General features: G+C 37.7%; 1 protein-coding gene across 2 annotated transcripts in view; it reads right to left on the reverse strand.

The window, feature by feature from the left end:
• The window catches only part of RTN4 (reticulon 4), a 72,357-nt gene extending 53,201 nt beyond the window's left edge, over nt 1-19,156 (reverse strand). For both annotated transcript variants that reach the window (XM_049650253.1, XM_049650252.1), the window contains exon 1: nt 18,321-19,156. In XM_049650253.1, coding sequence (XP_049506210.1) covers nt 18,321-18,879 — 559 coding nt within the window. In that variant the 5' untranslated portion in view covers nt 18,880-19,156. The remainder of the gene's footprint in view (nt 1-18,320) is intronic.
• Between the last annotated feature and the right edge of the window lie 377 nt (nt 19,157-19,533).

The following is a 19,533-nucleotide window of genomic DNA, read 5'->3' on the forward strand; positions in this document are numbered from 1 at the left end:
AAAAATTTTGATTGACAACACTTACATATCATAAGCTACCAAATTTCTAAGACTAAAATGCCTACTAATTACTTTCTTCTTTTGAAAAAAATTACTAATTTAGGTTAGTCTTCCTTTTTCTATAAAAGACCCTAACTTTCACAAGTGAATAAACTACTTTATAATATGGGACACTGTATTAAAAGTATAATATTCTGAATTACTGAGACATGTTATGTACATACTTATATTACTGGTCTTACAAAAACGGTCAACAAGTCCCCCTCTTTCTATGATCTTTGTCTATGACTATGTCAAATTCTAACTGTTGGATGAAATTGAAACTTTATTCATCAACCTCATTTGTGCTATTTTGAAGAAACAGAAAAAATAACACTAAGGACTTAATTAATACATACACTAAGTAAAAACACAGTGGCATATTTAAATAAACAAAAACAAGTTTTCACTAAATAATACACAAAAGGGAAGCCAGAACTTTTCTATTAAGTCTCTCTACTCTACTGCCATCAAATTAATACTTCTAACAAGACAGTTCTATTTATTCTCTTGCTCAAAACATTTAAAAGCTCCCAGTTATCTGCTGAATTATACCTGAAACTCTCAGATAAGGTCCTGTACCTTATGGTCCTCACTTAACTGTCTAAACTTATTTCAACAATTTCTCACATGCCATCTATGTTAATCAAACATAAATAATTCTTCCCAACCAAACCCACGCCTCCACCTCCTGCATATCTGAATGCTGACATCCACTAAAACACAAATTTACCATATTCAGCTTTACTTTCTTTTTAAAACTTATCCTTATTTCTGCTCATTTTCTATAACATTTCCAGTTATCTAAGCTCAGAGAATTTAACTTATTCAGTCACATAGCTAGTTAATGACAAAGCTAGAAAACTATAATTAAACTGTGACTACAAACAGATATACATTTATTTCCTTATTACCCTCAGTAAAAAGAACAGAATCACTATACTTACGACAGTATGAAAGATGAATACCATTCATAAAACTTTTTCCAAATGAGCTATTCCTCTTTGTTAGCCCTGATGCTAGATTCATTTCCTTACCCAAGCTTAAATCTAGAGTGTAAATTTAGACTAAAGCTTCAGGGCTATATGCTTTGAATACTAATTATTTCCATCACACAAGGATCAGTTTCAAAATTAAAGTTCACGAAAGAGATTTATTTTTTAAGTCACTTTTTTAAAAAGTAAAAGGTGGGTGCCTGGGTTCAGTTGGTTGAGCATCCAACTCTTGATTTTCAGCTCAAGTCATGATCCCAGGGTCATGGGATAGAGTCCAATGGCTCTGTGCTGAGTATGGGGCCTACTTAAGATTCTCTCTCCCTCTGCCCCTCTCTGCCACTCACACTCTCTCTCTAAAATAAAAATTTTTTAATTTAAAAACTTTTTTTTGAATATTAAAAAGTAAAAGTGGTATGCCAGTTTTGAATTTATTACTGGTCAATTCAAAATATGCTATCACGATCTCACCAATGTTCACATACTCTTATACTAAATATTTTCTTTGACATGTTCATTTCAAAACCAGTTTTTCAGCCAAAAGTATAACTGGTCAGTCAATAAAAATCATAAGTAATTTATAAAGCACAGGAAATAAACTTCATTTTAAAGTCACAGAAAAAAACTTTTGCTAGGAGAATAATTATATCAGACTAACTTCTCTCATATAAACAACTGTAAAACTGGGCAAAATATATGAAGCAACTGTCATGAGACACTGGATAACATGAAGTACATGAACATGAAGGGTATAATTCCTGAGAAGAGGAAAGCATGCCAGATGATGCCCTGGCTTTCTACTTGAAGGCACTCTGTCTACAGCACATGGAAAGGAGCCCAAGAATACTAACTCTGGCCAAGTTGAGTTAACAGCTAAGCTGTCTGGAATTTGTGGGGCAAGGTAACATACAAAGGAAAACTTCATAGAAAAGGAGCTCCAGAAATCTGGATAGAGATTCCTTCTAAATCTCTGGTTGAACTATGCAACACATATACAGCACAAGACCTACCAAGACCAAGCAGAGAATCTATGAAAGAGTTGTGAACTAAACATATATTCTGGATGTCAGACTCTGTACTGGAAGACATGATCGAAAGTTTTTGATAAGCCAGAGTGGGGAGATCTTGCTGAACACCCCAAGTATAAAAATGTGACCCGAGGAAAGGCACATCTTAAGAGGAGGATTACTTTAACCCTAAACTAAAGGTTACTTGGTCTAGACTTAGACCACGAGTTAGCAAAATATGGCTCGTGGGCCAAAGTTATATTGGAAGACAGCCATGTCCATTTGTGTGATGTATCCTCTATGGCTACTTTGGCATTACAAGGGCAAACTTATGTATTTAGGAAAGAACCTACATGATGCACAAGCTTAAAATATTTACTGCTTTACCCTTAAAAAAAAAAAAAAAAAAAAAAAAAGCCAAGCCCTGCTCTAAACCCTAACTTTAAAATCAAAGTTTGAAAAGGTCAAGATGATTTGCCAGCAAACTGACTTCCAGAACAACACTAACACCAAATCCATGGCAACCAGTGTAGAATAAAATATTACTGGACATGAAAAGAAAATATGAGAATAAGAAAGAGAAACATCCAATATAAACAAAGAAATAATGTAAACATTGTATTCATAAGCACTAAAATGAAAATTACAAAATCTATTAAAATATTCCTACGTAGATACAGTAAAAGATGGACATAACAAGTGAATGGAGAGAGACTCCTGGAAGAGAAATACAGAAGAGAGAACCAAATGAAAATCCTAGGATTGAAAATTATATTAAGTGAAAGAAAAACCCACTAGATGGGACTTAAAGCAGACTGGGCAGTGGAGAAGAAAAGATCAATAAGCTTAAAGAAAGAGCAACAGAACTATCCCAACTGAAGCACAGCATGGAAAAAAGAGAAAGGAAGAGTCTCAGTGACCTGCAAGACAATCAAGCAGTTAAAGTATATGTAATTGGAGTCCCTAAAGAAGGCAAAAGTGACTGAAGCAGAGGAAGGGAGGGAGGGAGGAACAAAGGGAAAGATATAAATGGCCTAAAATTTGATAACTGTGATGGAAAATACCAAATCCACAGATCCAAGAGGCTCAGTGAACCCTGGGTAGAATAAACCAGAAAGAAATACATTGTAGAGATCAAACTGTTGAAAACTAAAGATATAGACAATCTTAAAAACAAAGGAAATAGGCAGAGAAACAGCCATAAGAATGACCTCAGCTGCCACTGGAAACAATGGAATACGGAAGATAATATCTTTATATGATGACACATCTACCAACCTAGAATTACATACAATCATTATTCACTGACTGCTATTTGTCAGATTGTGTACTAAATTGATATTCCCCAGATCAATACTTAGCAGTGGTCATGTGCAGAGCAGCACAACATTCCAGTCATCTAAAACACGTTCCCAGGTAACGTCAAACAAGGCAACCGTATGCCTTCCTGTTTCAGCTCTCATACTACAAATACGTGTGCTTTCTGCAGTTTATTTAGTGTCATACACTAAATTTTTGTGATTTGTTTAAAATGGCCACTAAGAATAGTGCTTAAGTGCTAGCTAGTATTCTTAACCACAAGAAGGCCATGATGTACCTTACAGAGAAAACACGTGTGTTAGATGAGCTTCATTCAGGCATAAGTTATAGTTCTGTTGCCCTTGAGTTTAATGTTGATAAATCAACACTATATATTAAGTAACATGTCTTTAAATAGAAACACACATGAAACAAAGATATATTCATCAGGTAACAATACTGTGACTAGAGGTTCACAGGAATCTAACCCTGTATTTTCCCTTGAGGCAATGATTCAGGATTCGCTAATTAAGTGTTTTCCTTGACTTTAGAGAACAGAACTACCATGAACAGTAAGACTGACTGTATTCATCAAAAATATCCTTCAAAAATACAGATGAATAAAAGTATTATCAGATAAACAAAAGATGAAAACAAAAACTGAAAGAAATTATCATCAAGAGACCTGTACTACAATCAATGTTAAATGCAGTTCTTCACACTGAAGAAAAATGATACTAGATAGTAACCTGGATCTTCAGGAACAAATGAAGAAAAACAAAATTGGTAAATACCTGAGTAAACACAAAATATTCTCGTTCCATAATTTCTTCAAAGAAATGATGAATATCATAAAATGATAAATATATATTGTTATTCTCATTTCTTAATTTCTTTAAAGAATAATTGATTTCTGAAGCTCTAATTACTGTATGCAATATATGTGGAAGCAAAATATAGGACAATAAAAGGACAAAGAATGGAAGGAATATAGAAAAGTATAAAAGAACAAAAGCAGAAGAGACAAAGAGAAAATGAACATGTTTTTTTAATTTTTAAATGTTTATTTATTTTTTGATAGAGACAGAGCGCAAGCAGGGGAGGGGCAGAGAGAGAGGGAGACACAGAATGCCAAGCAGGCTCCAGGCTCTAAGCTGTTAGCATAGAGCTTGACGCAGGGCTGGAACTCACAAACTGCTAGATCATGGCCTGGGCTCAACCAGGTGGCTCAACCAACTGAGTCACCGAAGCGCCCCAAGAAAATGAAGATTTAAATGAGCCATATGAATAATCACACTGAATGTAAATGGATCCAATTAGGAGGCAGAGGTTTTTAGACTAGATAAAAACCATACTTTGGCCCTTTATGGGACACACTTTAAATATAAAAACATAGGTAATTAAAAGTAAAAGAATGTAAAAGGATATATATATCATCCAAACATATACCCTACAAAATCTGAAGTGCCTAATGTTAATGTTGAGCAAAGCAGATTCTAAGACAGAGTATTACCTTGAGATTACCAGAGATAAAGAGGGGCATCAGTTAATGATAAACAAGTAAACAGACATAACACTAAATAGATACACCAACACTAAAGTGTATGGGAAATATATGAAGCAAAAACTAAAGAAAGACATAGACAAATCCACAAATTTTATTTTAAAATTTTAACATTCAAGTCTCACCTGACAGACTAGTCACGCATGCACATACACACACCAATCCAAGAATACAGATGATTTAGACAATACTATCAACAAACTAAACCTGACTTTTATAGAGCACTATAACCAACAGAATTCACAACCTTCTCAAGTACACATGGTACATTCACCAATTTAACCATTTCTGGGTCTATAAAACAAGTCTCAGTAAATTTCAAAGGACTGAAGTCATGAAGTGTATGTTCTCTGACCACATGAATTAAACTGAAATTACAATAAGACAAAAATATCTGGAAAATCCCCAAATGTATGAAAAGTAAACAACACAATTCTAAATAACACAGAAGAAATTAAAGATTTAATTTTAAATTGAATGATAATGGAAATTTGTGGGATATAGCTAAAGTAATGCTCAGAAATTCACAGCTCTAAACACTGAGAAAAAAGAGTTATATTCAAACTTTAAAGTTTCCACCTTAAGAAACTAGAGAAAGAAAACCAAGTTAAACCCAAATAAGTAGAAGAAAATAAATAATAAAAATAAGAGCAGAATCCTATGATACAGAAAACAACCAAATAGAGAAAAATCGGTGAAACTAAAAGCTGGTTCCTTGAAAAGATGAAGATAATTGACAACCCCTAAAATGATCAAGAAAAAGAAAAGAAAAGCAAGTACTAAAAATAAAAGAATTATCACCAACGATCATAAAACCATAAACGATTATGAACAAGTTTATGCCAACAAATAAGACAACTTAAATGGGTGGACAAATTCCTTGATGTCCACTCATCAAGAGGAAAGAACAAATTCCTTGAAGGGCATACACTTCCAAAAGTGACACAAGCAGAAATAGAAAATCTGAATATCCCTATATCACTTAAATAGAGTATATTTACAATTTAAAACCTTCTCCATAAAGAAAACTCTAAGCCCAAATGGCTTCACTGCTAAACTGCTAAACTCTGTAAATATCTAAAGATGTTTATACAAATTCTTTCAATGTATAAAGAGCAAACACTTCCCAAAACATCTTCTATAATTATGCATTAGTACCAAAACTAAACAAGGATATTACAAGAAAATTAATTTACAAAAATTATTCGTATAAAACCTCTAAACAAAATTACAAAACACTGCTGAGAAATTATAAAGACCTTAACGGAGAGAAAGAGACATCATGTTCATGGATTGAAAGATTTAATGTTAAGTGTTAGGAAAGAGTACTCTATGCTTCCTGTGTTTTTGCACATTTTATAAGCAGAAGGACTGGGTACTGAACACCTTTGTTCCTGACTATCTTTTCAAAGATGTTTATATACGGAACAATCCTGGAGACAGAGATATGTGTCTTCCTTTTGAGCACCAGGCATACTTACTACATCGTACAATTCAGTTTCCCTAAGTTCCTTTCCTTATTCAGCCCATGGCAAGAATAAGTGTCACTTGGCACTCTCCAGTGTTGCTCTATAGGAAATGGGGAGTAGGGAACATGCACAAGAAAATGCTGATATTCCAGCTATTTACATTGCTGAGTAATAAAGTCTTCTATCTCTGACCCAGGTATCTGTGTCTTCTGCCAGCATTCAAGAAACTACGGCAGACTATCCTGTTAGCTTGTTATAATGCTTCAAACCCTCAAATGTCAACTTTCCCCATATTGTTCTTTAGACTCAACGCAATACCAATCAAATTCCAAGCAGACATTTTGTAGACATGATCAAGCTGATTCTAAAATGTATATGCACATACAATAGACATAGAAAGGGCAAAACTATTTTGAAAATAAAAAGTAACACTTGAAGTAGGCACACTACTTCATTCTAAGACTACTTAAAGCTTGTAAAACTATACCAATCAAAAGAGTCTAATACTGGCAAATGGATAGGAAAAAACAAATCAACAGAACAAAACAGATGTATGTCTGGTCACTGATTTTCAACAAAGGTGCCAAAGCAATGAGAAAAGATAAATTCTTTCCAAAAGATAATCTGCCGGGGTAACTGGATATCTTTATGGAAAAGTGAATGTGGATCTGTAACACTTCCACGGACAAACATTAATTCAAAACGTGTGTTAGATTTAAACATAAAAGCTACTTGGGGCACTTGGGTAGCTCAGCTGGTTAAGTGTCCGACTTCCCCTCAGGTCATGATCTTACAATTCATCGGTTCTACACTGATGGCTGGAAGCCTGCTTGGGATTTTGTCTCTCCTTCTCTCTGCCCCTCCCCTGCTTGTTGTACTTGTGCGCGCTCTCTCTCTCTCTCTCCCCAAATAAATAAACTTAAAAAAATAAAAAAAAAAATTTTTTAATAAACATAAAAGCTAAAAGAAAGCTTCTAGAAAAAAACAGAATATTCACAACCTTGAAGTAGGCAAAGATGTTTTGGACAGCACACAGAAAGCACTAACCAGATAAAAACAGAGAGGGAGGCAGGCAAAACATAAGAGACTCTTAAATATAGAGAACAAACTGAGGGTTGTTGGAGGAGTGTTGCGTGGGAGGGATGGGCTAAATGGGTGATGGGCATTAAGGAAGGCACTTGTTGGTATGAGTATTGGGTGTTATATGTAAGTGATGAATCACTAAATTTTACTCCTGAAACTAATATTATTCTATATGTTAACTAACTTGAATTTAAGTAAAATCTTGGAAGGGAAAAAAAAAATTAAATGTATCTGTAATCTGCCAAAAAAAAAAAAAGCACTAACCATAAAAGAAAAAAACTGATAAATTAAAAGACTTCTTCAAAATTAGAAAATTGCACTCATCAAAAGAAACTATCAATAAAAATAACAGGAAACCATAAATAAAATTAACAAGCAAGCTACAGATTAGGAGAATATATTCACAATGCATACATCTGACAAAAGACTTATCCAGAGTATATAAAGAACTCCCTACAATAAATCAGAAAAAGACATTACAACGCTATGTAACAGCAAGCAAAAGACACATCACAAAAGAAAATATACAGGTAGCCAACAGACATGTAAAAGTCCTCTCATTCATTAGTGATTTAGGAGATCTAAATTACCACTACAATGAGAAATCATTACATACCCACTAAAATGGCTAAAGTTAAAAAGACTGATATCAAATGTTGTTGAGAATGTGAAGCCACCAGAACTCTCGTATATTGCTGATGGAAGTGGAACCACTTTGGAGAACTGTTTGGCAATTTCTTATAAATATATACTTAGCCCATAACTTAGCTGGTTACTCAGTTGGTTACTCAATTCTACTCTCTTTACCCAAGAGAAATGAAAACATATGTTCACAGAAAGGCCTGTATAAGAATGTTCATGGCATTCTTTTGTTCATAATAGCCAGAAGCTATAAATAAATCCATATGTCCATCAACAAGTGAATGAAAAATTAAACTGTGGTATACTCTTATCATGGAATACTACTTAGTGGTAAAAAGGAAATTACTGAGACCTGCAACATCAATGGTAAATCTTAAACACATACTTAATGCAAGTAATCATAGGAGAGTACATGCTGTATGATTCCATTCACATGATGCATTTTGCCTGTTACATAGCATCATGTGAATAGGAGCAAACAGGCAAAATTGATCTGTGGTGAAAGAAATCAGAACAGTGTTGTTGGGATTGGGGAGTTGGAAGAAGGACAGAACAAGAATTCAACTGAACTGACTACTAAGGGCCCAAGGGATCTTTTGGGGATGATATAAATGTTCTACATCTTGACAGCAGTGAGTCAGTGAGTGGACGCACTTGTCAGAACACAAAACTGTTAAAACTTAAGATCTATGCATTTTATTGCATGTAAATTATATCTTAATAAAAAAACACAAAGGGGTGCCTGGGTGGCTCAGTTAGCTAGGCCTCTGACTCTTGATTTCTGCTCAGGTCATGATCTCCTGGTTTGTGGGACCAAACCATGTGTCAGGCTCTGTGCTGACACTGTGGAGCCTACTTCAGATTCTCTCTCCCTCCTCTGCCCCTCTCCCGCTTACACATGCATGTTCTCTCTCAAAATAAATAAATAAGCATTTAAAAATAAAAAAATAAAATAACATTAAAATAAAAAAAAGTATATGAGCATTCTTCAACAAATAAATTTTGGAGAGACAGTGCACACAAACAAGGGACAGTCAATAAGACTTATAAAACAAATCAATCCATTTTATTGTTTTTTTAATGTTTATTTTTGAGAGAGAGAGAGAGAGAGCACGTGCACGCACGCATAAGCAGGGGAGGGGCAGAGACAGAGACACACAGAATCTGAAGGAGACTCCAGGCTCTGAGCTGTCAGCACATGGGGCTTGAACTCATGAGCCATGAAATCATGACCTGAGCCAAAGTCAGAAGCTTAATCGACTGAGCCACCTAGGCACCTGAAATCAAACCATTTTAATATGCAGACCTTCTTCAGATTCTGATTTTTTTAAGTTTATTTATTTATTTTGAGGGACAGAGAGAGCAAGCAAGGCAGAGAGAGAGTATCCCAAGCAGGCTCCCTGCTGCCAGTGAAGAGCCCAATGTGAAGTTTGAACCCATGAAACCATGAACCCATGAGAGATTATGCATGACCCGAGCTGAAATCAAGAGTCAGAGGCTTAAGCAGCTGAGCCACCCAGGTGCCCTTGGATTCTGATTTCTTAAAACACCGTGATAAAAACAAACAAACAAACAAACAAACAAACAAAAAGACCATTTATGACATATAAACACTAGCTGGATATTTGAGGACATTAATTTTTGTTAAATATGTTGGGGAAACATTTGATTATTTAGTGTTGCGGTTATGTTTTGCAAAGTAGTTACAGTTTGCAAAATACATAATGAAATATTTATGAGGGTGTGGGATTGGTAGGATTGACCATGGGTCGATGGCTACTGGGGCTCAGTGACAGCTAATCAAGTTTCTTTCATTATTCTGTCTCTATGTTTGGAATTTTCCATACGAGAAGTATAATTTTTAAAATCCCTTCAAAAAAGAGATATGGCAATGTAAGCACACTAAAATTCTATATACTGAAGCAATTTTAACCAGTTTTATCCACAACTCTTATAGCAATTAAAATATGTATATTTGATTCTATCAATGCTAACTATAGCTCATGCTGAACATGTTTCACTAACAAAATTTTAGTAAGGTCAAAAGAAAGCTTGGTGGGATAAGAATGAGTAAATGAGAAAGTATGTTGGTAAAAGGTAGTTTTTCAGTCCTTGTTCAAGTGATATCTTAAAGCCCAAATCCTTATAGCATATCTCTATTATGTAGTGTAGAACGGCCTATAAAACATTACATAATGAAATATATGATGTCCTAAGTTGATTTTCATAATTCACCTTATATAAGCAAAAGTACCTAAGTTTTCATCAAATTGTTTTGTATAAAAATTAAAATACCAGAATATCAGAACTTGATAGAATAGTAAACCTTTCTATAATTTAAAAATGATGATTAGTTGAGACTGAGAAGTTTAATTTTTTTTATTTTAATCTTTATTCCTTAGAGAGAAAGAGGCAGAGCATGAGTTGGGGAGGGGCAGAGAGTGAGGGAGACAGACTCCGAAGCAGGCTCCAGGCTCCGCGTTGTCAGCGCAGAGCCCAACGCGGGGCTCAAACTCACAAACTGTGAGATCATGACCTGAGCCGAAGCCAGAGGCTCAACCGAGTGAGCCACCCAGGTGCCGCGAGACTGAGAAGTTTTAAAGGCATGGTTTAAGCATGTTTAACAACTTTCTTAGAACAAAGAAAAAGAAAATTTTTCAAAAGGAAATTCCCTTCTTTTCTGAGATCAAAGACACCAGTAACTTAAAAAAATGTTTTTAATGCTTTAGGTTGCTTTACCTAGCACTGTCAAAACACTAATATAAGTAAATTTAATAATGGCACCTTCCAACTACTCAAGTTTACAAGTCAATCTGTAAAACTGAAGAAAAAATATGCAGACTGACCTAGAACTCAATTAAGGTTTTTTCTCTTTTCACAAAAGCTGTTGACAAGTAGGTAAGTTTATGACTATCCCTACAGTACAATCACAAGGCTCCTCCAGTTTTAAGACAGCAGAAAATTCTTTACAACTAGGAACTTGTGTTTTTCCCTTAATCTGCTACCTATGCCTCTCTTAAGTACAACCTCTACTCATCTTTTTGTCCCCATATTTAGCCCTAAGCATTGCTTAAAAAAAAAAAAAAAAAGGAAAAGGAAAAGGGGTATGCTAATTTTTTAACTAACGTTGAACTTCAAGGGAATACTAACATAACCAAACAACCGCTAAATTTGTTTGAATAACAAAACTTTATAAGCCTTCTTCACCTATGGTAACAATTCCATCAATGGGAAGAACAAACTATTAAAGAAATCATGTTTTTCCTTAAAACTAGAGGACCACTTAAGGCCCTCTCTAAATTTAAGAATTTAGAGACTGCTAAAACAATAGTCCAATATTTAGTAGCCATAGCTCTATACTACGAGAGTATAGAAAATGTTTCTCCCCTTCTCAAAACAAGTTTTTTGTTTTTGTTTTTTTTTTTAGAAATAAAAAAGCAAGATTTCTTTCTTTACCTGTCTATCTATAATTAACTGAAAAGAGGGGTCCAAATATCTATATAACCCAGTATATCAAGTGTCTTATACTAAGCAGGCTAGAGTATTTAATAGTTACTTTTTAAAGCCTGTATTTCACATAATTACAAACTAATTTTTAAAAATACAGGTTAAAAAAATACAGGTTAATAAAAACCGTGTTTGTAGAAAAATACATAATACTGGTCCAAAAAAATATCAATTTTCCCCTAAATTAATGATTAAATGTAATGTAGCCCCACTGTAATTTCAACAGAGGAGAGGGAATTAAATAAACAAATTTTAAAGATCAGGTAAAAAGCAGATGACCAGAAAAAGTCATTCTGGAAAAGCCCTATCAGCTATCATTTCATTGGAAAGTTATAGCAATTAAAACAGTCTGATACCTATACATGAAAAGACAAAGAAATGGAAAAGAGGACATATTTCACCGATAATACAAGTATATGACAAAAGTGGCATATCTAAATAGTAAAGATGGATGATTCAACAAATGGTGTTGGGACAAATGAGATATATTGAAAAATAAAATTATATCACTACTTCACTTTCTACAACAAAATAAGCTACAGATAATGAAAGGATCAAATATTAAAATGAAATCATAAAAATCATGTAAGTACTAAGAAAAAACATGGGAGAAATTTTTACAATCTTAGAGAAGGCCTTTCTAAGAATTACATTAAACTCAATGACTCGTATGATTCAAAGGCATAACAGAAAACAATACTTAAATGTGATTACTTAAAATTTCTGCAAAAAATATACTGAAGGTCAAAATACAAACAACAAATCATGAAAAAAAGTTTTCAGGACACAACAAAATGCTAATTTCCTTACAATACATCAAGTGTTCCTACATCTGTAAGAACAAAAACCCAAAAGAATAAGCAAAAGCTGTGATCAGAAAAAAAGTTACTGGCACCTATGCCAAAAAATACTCTGAAATGTAAATTAAAAAAAAGAAAATTTGCTAAACCATTCACTAGATTACCAATACACTGTGTTTATAAAGGCATAAGGAAAAAGGTACTTTAAACACATTATTGGTGGAATAGAGGTTGCAGTAACTTTGCAATACAATTCAGCATTACTTATCAACATTTTAAATGCACATACCCTTTGAACCAGTAATTCTACTTGCATGAATTTATCCCACAATATATATATAACAGCATGTATTCCCAAAGAAATATATATAAGTAAGTGCATAGCAACATTATCTGTAACAAAGTTGAGAAACAACCTAATTAACTATCCATAAGAGACTGATTGAATAAAATATGGAACATCCATATACCTTGTATATGTAAATAAATGCTTTCATTCATATGATTTTTATTGAGAATGTATTGTACTTCTAGGACTATACATCCATAATATCAGTTTACATCCATAATATCAGATCCATTCAACAAATCTCTGAGTGCCAACACCACATCTAATGCACTGTGATCAACAGTAAAGATATGTCACATAGTCTTTTTTCTCAAGAGAAAAATGTTCAGGGGCACCTGGGTGGCTCAGTCAGTTAAGTATCCGACTTTGGCTGAAGTCATGATCTCACAGTTCCGGAGTTCAAGCCCCGTATCTGGCTCTCTGCAGTCAGCACAGAGCCTGCTTGGAATCCTGTCTCCTTTTCCCTATGCCCCTCCCGTGCTCACTCTCTCTCAATCTCTCTCTCAAAACTAAACAAACATTAAAAAAAAATATTTTAAAAAAAGTTATATAGCCCCTTTCCTCAAGGAGCATATAGTCTGGCAAAGAATAGAAATAAGTAAACATACTATTACCATATACAGTATGATACATATATAGAATGTTATTAGAATACTTAAAAATAATCACCATTTAGAGGTGTCTGGGTGACTCAGTTAGGCCTTGGACTCTTGATTCAGCTCAGGTCATCATCTCACAGTTGGTAAGACTGAGCCCCACACAGGACTCTGCACTGACAGCACAGAGCCTTCTTGGGATTCTCTCTCCCTCTCGCTCTGCCTCTCCTCGGCTCACATGCACAAGGGTGCACTCTTCTCTCTCTCAAAATAAATAAATAAACTTTCGATCTACTTCCAAAAAAATAATAATAATCACCATTCCAAAAAACAAAAAACCAACCACTTAAATGTAAAATTATTAACTCCTCCTTTAGAGTTTAAAAGAATGATGAAGCCATCAGTGTGAGAAGACCTCAGCATCAGTAAAGCTGCGTCCCACCATTTTGCATGCCTATGTCCTATACTAGCTAACCACAAAAGTCACATTTACCCATATAAACACTGATGAATTATGGTCTGCCCTTACAGTTCTCATTACTGGTGCTGCCACACCCAGAGGGACCTTCTAGGGTCTATATTTAGAAAAGGAACAAAAAGTATCAAAGAATATAGTATAAGAGTGATGTGTCTACAACACTGACTTCTACTTAATCAGAAGTTTCAGTAAAGGATCAAGAAATATCATCCACTTGGTACCTTTTCCTGGGCTAGCAAAGTACCTTTAAAATGTGCCATTTAATTTGGGGCCTTGTATCAGCAGTGTTTCAAATAAACTGCTTTTAGGGAGATTATGAAATAACTACATATAAAACAGAGCCAATTATTAGACAATAGATAATATACTTGCTCCTTTTTAGAAATATTTCATATAAGATAGCAAATCTTCTAAGTTTAGAGGGATATAGTGCTAAAATATCATGTTTTTAAATACTACTACTCATACTGAGGTTATTTATCAAAGGCACAAAATATATTTATTCATCATTTCATTTTAAAATGGTTTGAGGGAGTCTGCCAGGTACTAAACACCATTTGACATTTGACGTGGAGCTTCCTATGAGCCAACCTAAAACGTAACTTAACTTATCCATAAGGAGCATACCACCGTTACCAACTTTTATTCCTAGTCCAAAATTAGAAACGGCTTAACAAGAGTAACTATTCCGAATCTGCAAATTCATCAGTTCTTTACCTTGATTGCAATTTCAAAGTAAGATGGGGAATGGATAGGGCATGAGAGTTCCTTCTTTAGAGGCACCTGCTTCCTAGAAATGCATATCACTGTTCAATTAGCCTTTGTATTAAGAACTAGTACTTAAGATTTAAACTATACATCACTCAAAATCTTTTAGCATTTCTACTATGTGCTCCTATGCCAATACACATGATCATATAATAAATGACTTCATAAAAGACTAGTAATTTTTAGTCCCAAGCCATAAACTATACTTACGAGCAATATTCAATTCTATACAAATGTCCATTGCAATTAACAAATTTGGACAGTCTCTGAAATTGATTTAGTAAGCCCAACACTTTCTTTGTATTTACATCCCCTGCCTCCAAGCTCTATCAATTCTTCTTTCATAAAACCTTTTTTTAACCTAACTATAAAAATTGAGATTTGCAGCCAAAAAAATCCTACTTCTTAGAGTTTCTTATATTCTTCCCTTCTATTCCATTTTCACTGACTGAAGGTAGTAGTAAACTAGTTCAGGCTCTACTCACCTCTTTCAAAACACCTGCAAAAGCATTCTAAATAGTTCTGTTTTTCTTTCCAACCTAACTTGAGTACTGTCGTTAATTCATTTTTCTAACACTGCTTTAACAATGGCATGCCTCAGTTCAATAATCTCCAATGGCCTCACAATGCGTAAAGCAGTAATTCAGGACAAAAGAGAAAAATAATGAAAGAACTTTTACATTTTGGAAACAATAACAAAAACATTTTTTGTTTCATAATATAAATTACCAAAGCCAAGAGCAACTGTGGATGGCAGAGCATGGATAAAAACAGGATAATAAAACCCTAATACCTTAATTCAGTTATTCAATACCCCTCAGAATCCAGATCTACCGCGAGTTTTCAATCTTAATTAACACTGGTTTAGAACATGCCCAAAGGCCAGTGCAATGTCATTGTTAATGATGTTTACATTTCTCTCAATGCAATTTTTATGCAGCATTTCCCTGGAGTACCTTCAAAGCCCATTAACCAAGCACCTTTTCAACTTGAAGCCAAATGTTTCTCCATGGAAAATGGTCAAGTGAGAGGCTTCCATCTCATTTCATTACTGTACAATGGGGATGTTCCAAGAACAATAAACAACAAAATTCAAAATTATTCAAAAATAATGTAAACAATGTTAAATGCACAAGTGTCAGGAGTCTGCCTAACTCAGTAAATATAACCCTCTTCCCATAGGGCTGGTCTGTTTTGAACCATGCTCTGCACATCTCTCACCTTGTCTTTACTCACATCAGTCCTCTTGGTTCCTCTAAATCTTCAAACTGTATTTTTGTTTCAAATCACAATATAATTATTAAAGAGTATATTTCTAAAATAATTTAAAAAAAAAAAAACTTTTTACAATGGCCTATTAGAGACCCCAAATGAGCTAAGTGTAGCCCACCTCCCCACCCTCACGTTACACCACTCTCTCTCCAGCTTTTTTCATTAGTCTTACTAGACTTTCAAACACCCAAAGCTAATTCCTGCCTCAAGGCTTTTGCCTCCTTGAGGGTTGCTTGGAAATTTTTATCTGCAGCTTAAAATCTCACCTCCTCAGAAAGGCCTTTCTCAGTGCCACACTACTTAAAAGGCACTCCCCCCACCCCCCACCACACCTCAGTAATTTTCCATGCCATCATCCAATTTATTTTCCTTGTAACACTTACCACTATTCTGAGTTTCTTATTTATGTGCTTATTATCTATACTCCCTGCATAGGGAGCATATGTGTCTTGTTTATTGCTATACCCTCATAGCCCAGAACAGAACCTGTCTCAGTTGAATGAATGAATAAACTGTTAAGAACCTAAGACTCACTAAAATGGTTTAACTATCCATGACTATAATCGTGATGTTCAGCGGTTCACTAAGGCAACTAAAGTTTCTAAATAGGTATCATAAATACAGAATTAGGGAACCATATAAAGGTAAGAGTCCCTGAGTAGGCAATATTCTTTCTCCTTTGTCTTCCAAACTTAGTATTCCAAAAGTCAAAATTCCGAGAATGCTGTCACCTCCTGAATCCCGATTGTTCAAAGATCAGAACCCTTCTCCTGTTTCCATATTGGAATACAAGATGACAAATTGGTATGCTTTTGTTAATCCTTAAACTGCCCATTTGCAAATTTACTACTTTATATTATTCTACCTCACTTTAGTTCTCTTAAATGTGTTTTTGACTCAGGAAAAGAAAAAAATCGTGTTACTCCTCATCTTCTAATATCTTCAGTGTAATGATTATTGTTTTGATTAATGCTTTGGGGTGTGTCATCAAAATGTTATTCAGAAACATCACAAATGGCTTATTTTACTGCTGTGGAGAAACGAACTGAAAAGTATATGTATTTTCTGTGATCTCAGATTGATTTTCTTCTTCTAGAAAACGAACTATTTCTAAAATCCAATAAAGCTATGAAGATTTCTCAGCAGGCAGTTAAACTACCTGATTCTTGCCCTTTTATGCATTAAGAAAGATCCTACTGCTGGTGGGACACTTTGTCCCCAAAGTAACAAGCTACATGTTAATAAACTAGTAACTTGTCTAATAATATTTAACATCTCTAACAAACTTGATTTTTTTTCTCTTCCAAAATAAAAAATTTCCCAAAATGAAAAGGGTAATAAAACAATGTTCCTTTAAAAAAAAAATACAATCAGGTACTAAAGTGAATGAAAATATTTGGAAACTATTTATAAACTATGCAGATTTGTCTCTGTCGACCTAAAACATAGAACTTCTAAGAAATAGTATTTCTAACCACTACAAGAAAACATCTGTCTCAAAACATTGTATTAAAGGCTCCTGACAAATCTGCCACAAATTCAATTGGCCTATTCGCGGCAAAAAATCCACAGGTTTCCTCTTCTTTAAGAACGTCAACCATTTTGCCTTTTTCCTCTACGATTCATTATAATGCATCAAGAGCCTAAACCACAGCAACAGCAATCCGTCTCATTCTGCAGCTAAGACCCTGGCAGAACTGCTCCCCTCGGGCCACAAATGCCCAGATCCCACTTCCCAGGCTCGGTTTAGCTAGGGAGTCGCCACATCACAACCCGGATAAACTGGGCGGTGCCAGGACTTTGCCAGAACTCTGGCCCTCCCAATTCTCCACGCGCCACACCACTGGAGGCGCTCTCCCGTCACTGCAGTTGGGTCAGTGTGGATGTTTTCCACTGGGCCAGCTCCCCACCAGCGCCAAGAATCGAGAGGGAGGGGGATGAGGTGCTAGGGGGCCACCCAAGCCAGGGAGGTGAGGAGGGGGCCCAGGGCTCAACGCTGGCAAACAGACTAGCAGCGAAACAGCGCCTTTTCCCTAGGAATGACCCAGCCTGGGAGACAAAAGATTAAGGGCGCCAAGGCCTTTCCATCCTCACCCGGGAACTTAGCCAGCCCAACGCTCAACCCTAGTTCCTCGATACAAACCCAGCTCCTATTAGGGGTGGATGCCTAACTTCCGGGACGCAGAGGGATAGGGACTATAGGGAAGAAGCCGGGAGCCGAAGGGGTGCACGTGTTCCCCGATACCGAGACAGACAATAAAGAACAAGCCCGGGTTTCCTCGGCCGCCCCACCCTGCTCCTGGCGGCTCCCACCAGCGGGGGCGCCTTCGCCCCAAGGTCCACGGACAAAGCCCCTCGGGGCCGGAGAGGAGGGCTCCGCCCGAGGCATCTGGGGGTGCACACAAAAGACAGAGGGCGCGAGGGACTGCGCGAGGAGTAAGGGCACGGCACTCACCCACTGAGCCTGAGGAGCCCCTGCGCTTGGGCGCGGCCGGGGTGGAGGGGGGCGCGGCGGGGGCCGGGGCGGGTGGGGTCCACACGGGCTCGGCCTGGGGGCTCACGCTGGCCGGGGGAGGAGGAGGAGGCCGGGCCGGAGGCTCATCGTCCTCGGGGAGCTTGGAGGGCGAGGCTGCGGCAGCGGAGGGCAGGGATGGCGCGGGCACCGAGGGCGACACAGGGCTCGGGTCCCAAGACGGCGGCCGCTCCGGGGCTGCGGGGGGCGCGGCCGGCAGTGGCCCCCGGGGCGCCGGAGGCACGAAGTCACTGCCGAAGTCCAGCAGGGGCGCGCCAGCGGCGGGGGCGGTGGGCACTGGGGCTGCCGACAGCCCAGCGGCGGGCTTCCTCTCCAGTACCTCCAGCTCTTCTAAGTCCTCGTCCTCGTCCTCCTCGTCTTCCTCCTCGTCTTCCTCCTCGTCCTCGGGGTCCCTCACGAACTGGTACTTGAACGGGGGCTGAGGCCGGGGTGGGCTGTCCGACGACGAGGAGACCAGAGGCGACTGGTCCATGTCTTCCATGGCTTGCGGGTCGGAGATGATGCTGCAGCTGCTGGCTCCACGGGACGCTTCTCTTCAGAGCCGCGGGCGGTTGTGGGGGTTGGGGAGGACTGAGAGGGGCAGGGCCGAACAAGCCCAGGGACCTGCAGTGGCGACAGCTCCCGGAACAATGAGACTGCTCCTCCTGCCTCCGCGCCCGTGATGCGCCACCCGCCCAGTCCCCAGTTGCCGCCACCGCCCAGACGAGCGAAGGAGACAGGCCAGCAGATTCTCCGCCCAGTTTGGCGTGACTTACCCTCCCTGGCGGGGAGAGGCAGGGTCTGGCGCGGGAGGGAGAGAGCCAATCGGCTACGGGATAGAGACGACGGGCAACCAGCTGGCCCAATGGAAAGAGAAAGAGAGAAAAGTGGGTGGGGCTTTTTGCACTTCCTCTCTCCTACCGGCTGGGGTGGTTTCGATGGGTGGGGCTTGGAGCTGGGAGACCCACCCTTCACCTTGGGTACTTGCGGGTTGGGCCGGGGTCTCTACTTGTCTTGGAGCTAGAGGTCTGCCTGCGGCCCTAGGGCTCCATAAGCGTGCGGTAGGGCTGGCGGTCTGCCCTGAAGGGTCCGAGAGGTTCTTGGCTCCGCACCCCCGGAAGGGCGTTATCCTGGGGGACTGGGGGTGGTAACTTTC

This window comes from Panthera uncia (genome assembly GCF_023721935.1).
Source record: "Panthera uncia isolate 11264 chromosome A3 unlocalized genomic scaffold, Puncia_PCG_1.0 HiC_scaffold_11, whole genome shotgun sequence".
In the NCBI taxonomy this organism is placed as follows: domain Eukaryota; kingdom Metazoa; phylum Chordata; class Mammalia; order Carnivora; family Felidae; genus Panthera; species Panthera uncia.